At 39.4% G+C, this 12,481-nt stretch overlaps 6 protein-coding genes across 6 annotated transcripts; 3 read left to right on the plus strand and 3 right to left on the minus strand.

Moving 5' to 3' along the window:
- Positions 1-715: 715 nt before the first annotated feature.
- On the plus strand, positions 716-1,282 carry VCUG_00114 (uncharacterized protein; the record flags this gene model as incomplete). Its single annotated transcript, XM_008074943.1, has 1 exon — positions 716-1,282. One exon carries the CDS (start codon positions 716-718, stop codon positions 983-985), a length of 270 nt encoding a protein of 89 aa, XP_008073134.1. The 3' UTR covers positions 986-1,282.
- Positions 1,283-1,450: 168 nt separating this feature from the next.
- VCUG_00115 (uncharacterized protein) lies at positions 1,451-4,184 on the minus strand (the record flags this gene model as incomplete). Its single annotated transcript, XM_008074944.1, has 1 exon — positions 1,451-4,184. One exon carries the CDS (start codon positions 4,182-4,184, stop codon positions 1,497-1,499), a length of 2,688 nt encoding a protein of 895 aa, XP_008073135.1. The 3' UTR covers positions 1,451-1,496.
- Positions 4,185-4,891: 707 nt separating this feature from the next.
- On the plus strand, positions 4,892-6,083 carry VCUG_00116 (uncharacterized protein). The gene has a single exon (XM_008074945.1). It carries the CDS (start codon positions 4,897-4,899, stop codon positions 5,977-5,979), a length of 1,083 nt encoding a protein of 360 aa, XP_008073136.1. The 5' UTR covers positions 4,892-4,896; the 3' UTR covers positions 5,980-6,083.
- Positions 6,084-6,394: 311 nt separating this feature from the next.
- VCUG_00117 (uncharacterized protein) lies at positions 6,395-6,956 on the plus strand (the record flags this gene model as incomplete). Its single annotated transcript, XM_008074831.1, has 1 exon — positions 6,395-6,956. A coding segment is annotated over one exon (544 nt), but the record flags the coding sequence as incomplete, so codon positions are not given.
- Positions 6,957-8,316: 1,360 nt separating this feature from the next.
- Positions 8,317-9,120, minus strand: VCUG_00118 (deoxyhypusine synthase; the record flags this gene model as incomplete). The annotated part of the gene is made up of 1 exon (XM_008074946.1): positions 8,317-9,120. A coding segment is annotated over one exon (800 nt), but the record flags the coding sequence as incomplete, so codon positions are not given.
- A 410-nt stretch (positions 9,121-9,530) lies between these two features.
- On the minus strand, positions 9,531-11,870 carry VCUG_00119 (uncharacterized protein; the record flags this gene model as incomplete). The annotated part of the gene is made up of 1 exon (XM_008074947.1): positions 9,531-11,870. The coding sequence occupies one exon, from the start codon at positions 11,868-11,870 to the stop codon at positions 9,531-9,533; it is 2,340 nt and encodes a 779-aa protein (XP_008073138.1).
- Positions 11,871-12,481: the final 611 nt, after the last annotated feature.

The raw sequence follows: 12,481 nt of genomic DNA on the forward strand, positions 1-12,481 counted from the left end.
CTCGTGTCTATAGAGGTGTTTCTATATGATAGAAAGATCCTGCTCGTGCAAATATGTAAAGGGACAAAGAGAGAATGTTTGCATTTATTCTTAACAATATTAGTAGTGCCACTCGGGTAGATTTTAACTGCGTATTTCCAATTTTTTTATCCGATGAGTAAATTTCATCTATTATTAACGTTATTCCTTGTCATAGGTGCTAATTCGTCTGATTTTGTGCTTCATTTTTTATTGTTACGTCCATTCATGTCAATCTATGGAAGTAGAAGGCAACGATCATGGTTATAAAAGGAATGTTAAGACATCTGTTAACGCAAATACGTTCGTATGCGCTAGATTGTGTAATTCCACCGAATGGTGCTAGCAGCACATACAAAAATATACGTTTATATCATCATAAACGGAGTATGTTACTGTACGTTTACGTATTTCAATTCAGCTGCATTGCTATTTTGCAGCCAGTTAATCTTCCGTCTGTCAAAAAGCAATCATAACATGCCTATGAAACGTGTATAATTACCAAATAAAAAATTGTAGAACGCTCTATACTTATCCAAATTCTATATCTGTTTTTATTCGCACCACATGCCATTTCCATCACATACTGTAGGCTCATAATGAAGGAGCAAAGCATTTCTTGCGGAGACCAAGCATCTTTTAAGAAATGTGAAATTCCCCTTTTCTGCCATTTAAGAACTTACAAAATTGCTCATAGATGGCCAAAGATATTACCCTCAAAATAGACAAACAGTTGGATGTTTTAAAAGATCAAGTGAAAGACAACATCAAGACGGAGGAAAAGCGCGGCGCAGATCTTGGAAATCTGGAAAAAAGATCCAGTAATTTAATGAAAACCTCGATAGCATTCAAGAAACAAGCGGAAAAAACCAAATATCAGATGATGTGGGAGCTGTATAAATGGTATATGATTGCTGGTATATTGGTTTTAATTTTGCTGCTGCCAATCATAAAAATCTTCATTTGATGGACATTCCATCATGTTGAACATCGAATGTGCAGGACAAAAACTTGAACTTGGAAGTTGCAGTATTTTAGTGCAAATATGTTTTATACGATATGACGCCTTCGTATGTAGCAGGAACAATGTTTTTTATCTGTTTATAAAGCTATATCAAGACTGGATGTAAAGTCTAAGCATCTCCTCGCTCAATAAACCCTGAAAAAAAAGTCATACCGATCATACGAAACTTTCTTTTTTGCCTAAAGGCAACTTTTGTTCATTAAAAGCGGTTTATTTGTCACCTCACAATATACTTTGAACGAGCCAAAAATATTTGTTCGTGATTACGTGAAAATCCGAATTCAATCCGGCAGTAAGACGCAACACAACATGCCAAAACCAAACAAGCAAAAAAATTTAGAGCATCCAATACATAGAATTGGTATGCTCATGGACAACAGAATTAATAAATTAAATTTATTAAACATACTTTCACATACTAAGAACATGAATTCCTAATGAAAACACGTATTTTCTACTTGCAAACACCTGAATTCTCCGCCAATATTTTTTTCCTCACTTCAATCGCTCTGTCCGTGATAGACTTGGGTACACCCGCAAGTCTAGCAACAGGTATTCCCTGCGAATCGTGGCATACACCCTCACGTAACTTAAATAAAAAGATGATATCATCCTCATCAACAATCACATCCATAAATCCCTTTCTTACGTTTTTAACTTCGTCGACAATCCGATGGTAATGCGTGGAGAAGAGCGAATAAATATGTTTTCTGTTCAGGTATTCAATAACGGCCCTTGCAATGGACTCACCATCCTTGGTTGATGTTCCTCTGCCCAGTTCATCAATGATTATCAGTGAATCATGCGTGCACTCGTTCAGAATAACACCTGTTTCCTTCATTTCCACCATGAAAGTCGATTCACCGCGCAAAAGATTATCACTAGCACCCAGTCTTGTGAATATTCGGTCGAACACCCGACTTTCCATTTTGTCCGCGGTAACCTTCATTCCCATCTGTGATAGAATAACATTCAGGCAAACGGTCCGTAGAAATGTAGATTTGCCCGCCATATTCGGTCCAGTCAGCAGTAACGTTTTGCTGTCATCGAATATAAAATCATTGCCCAAATAATTTGGAAAAATCGGGTTACGCAAATTTTCGAACGCAAGATTTCCGGTAAATTCGGTGTGTGTTGAGTTGGTGTGTACCAAAGAGAAGGTGGCAAAACTCATAAAACAGTCAATTTCAGATAACATGTCGGATATTTTGTAAAACAATGGATACGACTCTAAGAATTGTTGTGTTGCTTTTACCAGGATGAGTCCTTTAGCCTGGAATATCTTTTCTGAACATTCCTCATGCTCTTTTATGATATCTTTCAAGTCTTGCGTGTAATACCGCTTAGTTGTCTTCGTGCTCGATACCAAGAAATAGCTTGTTGGCACCGAAATAGTGGATGGCACCTCAATTTGAAAAGTTTCCTTGCCAAGATCCTTGTAACACAACAGTTTGCAGTTTAATCTTTCTTTCTGCTTTTCTAAATACTCCTTGAGCCTGAGTTCGATGTTTTTTATCTCTTTTGTGTAGACAGAATACTCGTCATTCTGTTTTTCTGATGATTTAATCTCGCTTTCTGTGACGGTATACTGCTCTGAAAACTCTTCCATCTTCTTTTTTAGTTCGCACACAGTGTCGCTGTATTGACTAAATTTTTGCAAAAGAGCGGGCGAAAAGCCGATGTCAGCGAAGAATCTGTCGAAGAACGAGCAGGCAAGCTGCAGGTTCACCTGTAAATTATAAAGGTCCTTTGATGTGTAGTTACGATTATTCAGCTTTCCCGTGAGTCGATCGAGATCCCTAATCCTGGACAATTCACCTTTAATATCTCTAATCTCCAGCTTCTCAATTTCACCTGTTATCCTCTGTCTCTCTTCGATCTTTCTTACATCGGCAAGAGGGTAGAGCAACCATTGTCTAAGCAATCGCTGACCATATGGCGTCGAACAATGGTTTATGGCGTTGAATAATGAAACCTTTTCGTCGATGATGTTTAAGTTTTTCAGAGAAATGCTGTCAATAACCATGTAATCCTTCCTATCTGCCATTCTTTTGATCACAACGTTTTCCTTGAAGTCTGCTCGTCTCAAAAATTGCATGTAATTGTCAAGGTAGAGGAAGCAAATGTATTCGTCAATAACCTCAAATTTTTGCTGGAAATCGATCGCAGACCCTCCCTTGATAGGATGTTCCGTCTTTCTCCCCTCTATTTTACGCTCGCTGATGATCTCCTTAATGTTGTATTGTGCTAGCACCGTTCTGACACTGTCCTCAACTTTCTCATAAAACGTTTTGATCCAGATTTCGTTGATACACGCATCGTAGAGCAAAATGGACACCGACACATCCTCACAGTATTTTATAACCGCCAAATAAACAGAATGTGCCGTTTTGATGTGGTTGTAATTGTATATTGTTCCGGATGTTATGACCTCTTTCAATTCTCGCTCGATTATTTCCCTGCCCTTTCGGTTTGTTGTGTTGTTTTCTTTTTCTTCCTTCTCCCTAATTCTTTTGCCGATCATATTCTCTTTCTGGTCAATTCTGGCCACCTTGTACCCTTTTTCTAAGAACCGTCCTGCCCACATATCGAAGCAACTAACTGGAAATCCTGCCATTTTCATATTCACACGATCAGCTATCTTCATATCAAAAAGCTTTGCACCTATTTCGGCATCGCCTTCGTACAGTTCGTAGAATTTGCCCTTTTTAAAGCACACAATCGTATCAAAATAATCCTTTTTAATGGACCAAAACTGTTTTTCAAACGGTGTCAACAAACTCATATCCTGATCGGAGACGTACAGCGTACTCTTGTCGTATCCCTCGTCATTCACCCGCCTTCCTTTGCTGTCCCTGATATCTGCCAAAAATCCGTATCTCTTTTCACCTGCCTCACCTTTTCTTCTCTTGGGTGTCCTTGCCGCGCCATCAACATTGCTGGGGAGAGAGTCGATTTCCGAAGAAAGGAGAAACTCATTGTTCTGCGAGGCATGAGAGTCGTGCACTAGTTTCTGTGAAGAGGATGCCGATTCATCGATGTGATCCTTTGTGCGCTTGACTGGAGACGAAAGAAATTCAAGAAGCGACTTCTGTTTTTTTTCCATTCTAAGGCCCAAAAATTTTTTGTTATAACGAGACATATCGGTACAAAAACCAGGTTGAAGGTGTTTAGCAAGGTGTATAACAAGACACTATGCAATATGAAGTGAGGAACAGCGTTTTTTTATCGGTCTGACTTTTGCTTCAGGCAAAATAATAGATTGTTTTTACGTTCATCAATAATAGAATCAAATGCCCTCTCTTTATATTTTCATCAGGTCTACAATAACGCAGTCCCACGATTTAATCCAAATTAGCGCTCGGCTACATCGCTAGGCTGCCCAATTGAACCAATGAGTAAATTTTACTTCTGCTTCCCAAACAACACCTGTCCAAGTATTGACTTGATAACGGTAATCATCGGGCTCAATGATTAAATTTGTACCTCTCAAGACATTTTACCGAGACTTGCTTGCTGCGATACGAGCAGTACTACATGCAGTATGCTGTGGAGTACGAAGGGAATGAGGGAATCTTACACACAAGATGTGAGCATAAGCTGATCTGATTAACAAATCATACAGAGAAAGTTTCAAATAAATGCTTTACTTTTCTGTTCTATTGTTCGCAATACGAGGATGGGCCCGTGTATCCATGGAATATTGGTCATTGTGCGTAATATTTGAGTACCAACATAAGATTAGGAGTTTAAAAAAATTAAGGAGGTGAGAGTGAATCTGTAACAGCGTGAGATGAGGAGATTAAAATTCGTTTTTAGCAGAAAGTTTTTATCTCACAGAAAAATAAACAAACATGGATACAGATGAACAGGTAAAACGGCGTATCGCAGACGGTGAGGAGGTAAGCGACATAAATTACATGTTTGACGAGAACAAGCACATCATACACTTCGCAGCACTGTACAACAACTTAGATTTGATAAGAAGATGTTTGAACTGTGGCGTTGATGTGGACATCAAGGGAGGAAAGTTTCAGAGCACGCCGTTGTATTTTGCTGTTTACAACAAAAACTACAGCACGATGATGTTTCTACTTGAAAACGGGGCCAACTCGGATTACATTAATTTAAGCAACAACTCCCTGCGCAAGATATGCGTTCATCGAGATGACATCCTTTCATTTCTTTTGCTGGACATTTTTGGTGTAGATGAACATTCTCAGACAGTGGAAAAAGATAGGTTGGTGAAACTTGCCATAAAACTAAGAAAAGTTCAGTTTGTAAGTTATTTGAAGAGCAGTAACAAAATATCTCACAAATTGGTCCTATTCTTTGCGCTTATACATTTCATATCATTTATGTACAACGTAGATCCCTACACGATTGTGTTACTGTTCATTTCCTACCACAACCTGCTCGTTTATATCAAATTTATGTTTTATCTGAACATTTACTACAGCATTTTATTCTCCATAGAGCTGGTGGAGTATAATTTACTATGGTCCATTCTTTTAATCCCGTATTACGTTGCTTTTTATAGACTGACGCGCAATAAGAGGTGTGTAAAGATCCGAGACAGATGGGAAAAGATTAAAATTGTCAAAGAAATGATGAGAAATAAGAAATATAACGAGAAAGAGTTTTGCGCTATATGCATAAGGGACAAAAACAAGGATACAAAGCACTGCAGCAGCTGCAACGTATGTGTGGATGGATTTGATCATCACTGCCCATGCCTGGACAATTGTGTGTACTCCGGAATGTCAGCACTTTTCTATTTCTATCTTCTATACAGCATTGGGCTGTGCTTTCTACGTATTATACTTGCGAACAGCCTGAACATGCGCTTCAATCTGCTGCTAGTCTTCTTCATCGTTGTACTGCTGTTCAGAGCATACGTAAATTTGCGGGTGTTCGTGGACAACACAGGAAGATGAACCAACAGCATTTGAACATAGGAAACGAACGGATTCTAACAGCAAATAAATCGCATATTTGCAGATAATACTCACATCTATCGCTTAATAAACGCCTAAAATCTGCTCTTCTGTTTTGATTATCCCGTAATTCTATACTTGTTACGTACCAAACACCACACCACTCGTTGTACATTCATTCTGGTTAATCTACCGATCTGTACTTACCAATAAAAACTGATCTCATCATTTCAACAGCAAACAGCGTGTTCACTCTCCGCAGTGATTGCGATGTGTGATAAATAAATTTAATTCGAAGACTAAGATACACCGGCCAGTAATGTCAAGCCAATAAAATCTTACTTTGAACATTTGCTTTACATGTAATTCCCTGTTCTCTGCGATAACACCGTTCGGCTTCTTTTTCGATCTTTTTCATGACCCCGGGAATGCGCAAACTAACTCAGGAGGAAAGCGACAAAGTGTTTGCAAAGCTTGATCAATTCGTCGGCGATCGCAAAGAAGAACTATTGAAAGACCACAACATATATTTACACAACAAAAACGTATTTTATGTAAGCAATCTGCTCTATAAAAAGGTCTCCAACATACCAAAGAAGAGCATTGTAATGGTTGGAACGCATATCGGACGATTTACAAGATCTGATCGATTTTTCTTGAAGGTGGGCGCTTTGAATGTACTGAGTGCATACGTTACGAAAAAAGTGTGGATAAAATGGAGTGCAGAGATGAACTTCCTCTATGGAAATAACGTGCTCAAGTCACATGTTCTCAAGACTACAGAGGATCTCAAGGACAGAGACATTGTGTTTCTGTACAATCCTAGGGATGTGTTGCTTGGGTTTGGAATAACGGCAAGGAATATGGACAGCTTTAACAAGGCGGATCATAACAGCCTGTTCGTAATAAAACAGTGCGATAAAGGTGAATATATACGAAATGAAGCAGAAATACTTTAATAAATTGTTCAAGGAAGATATTTTATTCCAGTTTAGCAGGAGATGAGCACTCGTCGTAAAGTATGCTTTTTTTGTTCTAATCGAAATATTGTGGCGTGTTCATAGTCTGAGAAACTTGGTGCCATTTGTATCACAGCGTAGCTATCAAAATTTTGATATTTCCATGCTCCTTGTGATTAAAACATAGTTTTACGCGATGAATACTTCAACAATAGCATACTAAAAGGTTGTAATTGCGGTTAAAGAGGCATCCTCTTCAATCTTACCTTAGGAAGAATCTTAACGATAGTTATTACAGCTGTTCTTCTTCCATTTACGCAGTGTGTCTGTGCTATTCGATCCGTCTTGTTATCAACAAGCAACCAAATTTTTTTTTGCCCAACCACATAAAAAATCGCTTCTATCCTTTTATCCTATAAAATAATCAGTGCGTAATACATGTGTACGACAGATATGATTTGCGCTTTTTAAATTTGTTGATTTCGAGTGTGTTCTCTGGTTGATGACGGTATATTTGCATCTTGTGCGTTGGCGACACTTGCAGGCAGAAATATCTCAGAAAATCGTGTAACATATCATCCTTCGATGATAAGGATTCATACCTTGTGCGAATGTGGCTGCTTACTATCTGCTGCCCACATGATGCCACGTTTCATCTTTTAAACACATCTTTAGTGTAAATACATGCGTTCAGGACGTTCCTGCAGGGGGATTCAATCTGGGGACGTATAGCAACGTCAATCTCCCGCTTAGTTAACTGAATTCGTATGACTGTGTTCATTTATCAGATTATATGCTACAAACACAGATTTACAGCCATTTAACCGAACACTAACTTAAATAAATTTGCTCGCTGCACTACATCACACCGTTCATAAGCTCAGCCGAGCACCGCACGTAACCAAAATCTATGATCTGTCTCGCATAACAAGCGATGTAGCTGTGCACCCTATATACCATCTTTACACTGGTAGAAATGCTGGATACGTTCATAAGGTACTTAGCCTATCACGAAATGAAAGAGATGCTGGTGGTGTATTTTTCTTAATGGCCGGTATATGAGCAGCTTTATTTTGATCTGGCAATTATTTCAAGTTATATCGCTTCTTTTCTTAGGATATGAATGCAGCAACACCTTTCTATCATATATCAGGCACTCCTCCGAATACGACACCTATAAACTTCGCAGATATTATCTCAGAGAGCAATAAATCATTAATTCACTGCCAAGAAACACGCGCCTTAGACCTCGTTACAAGGTATGCTGTCATAGAATTAAATGTAGAATGCAACTTGCTAGCTCACAAGATATTAGAATGTATACATGTCTGTCCGTTAATGACAGATCATCAACTTCTCTAAAAATATGTAAGTAAATTATTTCAAGCTTTACTGAGCCAATAGCTGCCAATAATGGGAAACACTATGCAGGGATCTGCCCGAACTTTCACAGAAGTGGTATTTTTGCGGATTTTTCCCCAACTTATTGCCTCATCAACATCACCGCCAGAATCACTTCCATCCACTTCATTGCACGAGTTCACGACAACGCAGCTGTTGAGACCGTTTTTGAAAAGATTGGCGTTGAGAACCGTGTGTTTGATGATAGACGTACCAAGAATAATTGCACCGGTCCTTTTCACAAAGAAACACTCGCTGTTAATATTGTATGCGTCTTTGAGAGGGTCTATACAAATGTTATGACAATACAAGCCTATCAGCGAATCGCAGATGGTTGGTGCGTAAAAATGTATGTCATTTTTGGCTGCCTGTCCGAGCAGAGAGTCAGATCCTAATTTACATCCGATTATTTTCAGGAACTCGGATGGTGGCATGCACTCTTCATAGTTTGCCTGCACAATCTGCTCGATAAAATCTCGCACTACTATTTTATCCTCAGCGGTGTACACTTTTTCATTTAGATCTTTACCGGTCAATGTTTTGAGAATGTCATACGCCACAAAATCACCCGTTGTAACCACTACACTTACCATTTTTCTAGCCATTAAACTGAACAATAAATTATATGTACCGTTGTTCAACAAATTAGCTGTCATCGCCAGAAAAATTTTGTACTTCCGCATCTTTTGTACCTCCTTACACGCCAGATAGATGTTTTTTCCTTCGAATAAACTGTTTTTGTACATTTTTAACAATTTTTTCACCAGCTTTGACTCCATAGGGTCATCGCAAAGAGTTTTTTTATGTATTAGACATGGATTTGAAAACGAGAAAAAGACTAAGACCTGTGTTAACTGGAAAAATGCGTGTTCAAAATTTGGCACTCGAGACGAACTGTCGTTGCTTCGAACATAATGATATGTACTTCTACTGCTAGACAAAAAACCTTGATTCTCATACGATTAGTTTTTTCATGCAAGCGGGACATGACAATTTCGTAAGATGCGCTCACAAGGGAGAATTTCAGTGTACGCAGCAAGATATAGCTCAAGAATGCGAAATAACAGCATTTTAATGAACACCCGAGGCTTAAACAAATTCTAATATCGGTATAATCAACCTAACCATGTGGCAATACGTGCCATTGTGGAGGACAGACAGAGACGGTGGCCAAATGTACAAGACATTCATTTACTTACGGTCATCCGGCTCCTTTCTGAGCGTCTTCTTGTTAAATTGTAGAACCGTTCCAATGTTCGAAAACTCACCAACTTGCGTTTTATTCGCGGTCGTGTGGTCTTCGGCCGCGTCCTCAAACCGATTTTTTACACAAGAACCCTCGAAAACCGAACCGCTACTCCCGTTATCTTCATTCAGAGCCGGCATGTTCACGTCATCAGTAACGCCCAAACTGTTAAATGAGTCCTCGAGAAACGAATACCTTGACACATTTCCCATTTCTCCTTCATCATTGTTCTCTGCTACTTGGGATGGTATTGTTCCCGATAAATCATCGAATGCTCGATCAACCTGTTCATACACTTCTATGGACTTAATTGATGAACTTTTTTCATCCATCGGCATAGTCTGTTCGTTGGAAGGCAGTTTGTTACCATTTTCACCTACAATAATATCCTGCGCGAGCTGCTCGCTACCTTTGTGTGTCATACTACGAGGACTTAGCTGCAGTATGATTGTTCTCTCGCCCAGCTCTTGTTGGCTTGCTTTATGAAACCCGCTGTATGTTTCTTGCTGACAAGCTGTCCCTTCATCGATTCTACTAACTTTTACACTATCAATCAGTCGCGATGACTCTTGTGCTAAGCGCTCCTGGCCTTTAATCAGATTGTGCACGCCTTCGTTGACAGCATCTTGACTTGCACTCCCCATGCTACGGTTAAGAAACTCCTCTTGTGTCATCGTGTTAAATTTATCCAAGTTTTCGAATTTGAGATCTTTGTTCCCAAAAAAGTTGAACTGGGCATTTTCACACGGTATTTCGCTCTCTTCATCACCTAAAAAGTTGGCCCGTTCTGTGCTTATTTCCATAGCTCCTTCATTTTGTTCATCCATCTCTCCACCGTTTTCAAAGTAGAACTGTTGACGATTTTCAACAATACCCATACTCTCATCCTGGTCTTTTGCTTTTTTACCGTTACTTGTCCCATCATCGAAATAAAACTGCTGAACCTCCTTTGCAGAACCGCCGATGAATGTCTGAGCTGTGGTTTTTTCACGCTCAGGAATTGCATCATGATGAGATCGTTGCAACTGTTTTTCAACGTTTTGAATGTTTTCCTCTTCACTATAGGCACTCAAGGCTTGTTGTGTATTTAATTCGGCACGGGCACCGATGCTCTGATCGGTGTCTGGCTGGTGTCGAACAGCATGTTCAATCTCAGCATCCTTGCTATCTTCATCAAACGATAGCTCAAACTTGTCAGGAACCTTTATTTCCTTAAATTTCAGCATTTCTTTTGCGAAGAGCTCGTCATTTTCTTCCCACAACTTCAGAGAAGCACTGTTCTTAACATCACCCGTTTGCTCCGTCTCATTAACCGGAGACACCCTAAGCCGTTGGACCTCTTCTCGATATCGCTCAAGATACTTGTTCAGGCCCCTTGGTGTATATTCGAGTATGTTCTGCGAAACTTGTTCACCCTGGACCTTGCGTTTGTGTTGATCGGCTGCCCGAATCTGTTTCTTAGGCGGTGTATTTACCGTCTTGTCGAAGGCAACCTTCTCACTAAATAACTTTTTCATCTCATTGTTATGCCTCTTCAAGTATGTCTTGAATGAATCCCTTACTTCCTCTGTCTTCACAACAGGCTCTTGCACGTTGTTTGTTCTCACTGGCACTCGCTGAAGAAAAGGGAAATTCGTTTTAATCTCCCTCTTTGCCGTAGAAATACCAGCATTCTGGCCCAACGAAAAGGTCTTTGATACTACATCAGGTCGTTTTCCAAGTAAAATCCGTTTACACACCGATCTGCCCTCAATATCTTGGTCTTTCTCACCATTCTTTATCAGCGGCTCATATATTGCCCATACACGATTCACATCAGCACAGCTCTTCAGACTCTTCTCGATTCCTATATAAACAGCCTTTCTCACCTTCTTATTTAACGATTTGCTATAATACTTCAACATCTTTACATGCTTGGGCAAATTCGTTTTTTCGGCCACTAGCAACAACATTTCTTCGCCTCGCTTGTTAAACACCCTGTTAGCGCGGCCACAGAGTTTGAAACATGCGTCCAAAAGGGCTTCATCCTGCGGAACATCTGCACCAAGCTTGGTTACACTCTCTTTGAGAAACAGAAAAACTGAACCGCTCAGTCTGGAGCGCTCACTCAGGAATGACCGCAGTATTAGTTCTGGTATGCACTTCATAACCTTCAGGAAATCCAAATTTTTTTCCTTTAGAAGATCGATGAACAAATTGTTAATCTTGAGCCAATTGAGTTCGTTCTCAGTCTCTTTCTCCAATTTCTTTGCGTGTTCCAAGATGGAATCGACATTCACTTTCATGGGGTCAATTTATAAGTTCAATAAAAGGGACAGGTAAAAAAATTGTAGCGCGGCACTAAGAGTGCACAGGTGAATTGATATATCACGGTAGAAGGGGCGCGAATATCAGTAAATAATAAACAGCAAAATACAGTTGGATAGAATAAAGGCGGACACAACATCTCTCTGCGATCGATATTTTAATACTAATTATTACTCATCTGCAGATCACTGTGTCTTATTTATCCTCTCTCGTGTTACGTAACGGACTACTAATATTTCTGTTCAGCCGTTTCAATCAGGCAATTTGTCTCAATTCATTTATAAGATGCCGTTTCATTGCGATAGCGGTAAAACATTTTACGCTAGCAAAGTATTCTACACCTTAACCATTCAGCAAATGAATTAGCACAGTTATCATGTTCTGAATGGTGTATACCGAATGGATATGTTCGATCAAACGTGATAATAACGTTATGCACCATCTTACGCTAGCTATATATTATATTATAGCTGAAAGAACGAATAATTTTTCTTGTATGTAACTATTTCTCAAGAATTGCACATCATCTCTACCAACACGATCTGTTGTTGTCGCCGGTTCCATTTACCTGATGTGATACCTTGGAATT

The sequence above is a fragment of the Vavraia culicis genome (genome assembly GCF_000192795.1).
Source record: "Vavraia culicis subsp. floridensis unplaced genomic scaffold supercont1.1, whole genome shotgun sequence".
Classification (NCBI taxonomy): domain Eukaryota; kingdom Fungi; phylum Microsporidia; family Pleistophoridae; genus Vavraia; species Vavraia culicis.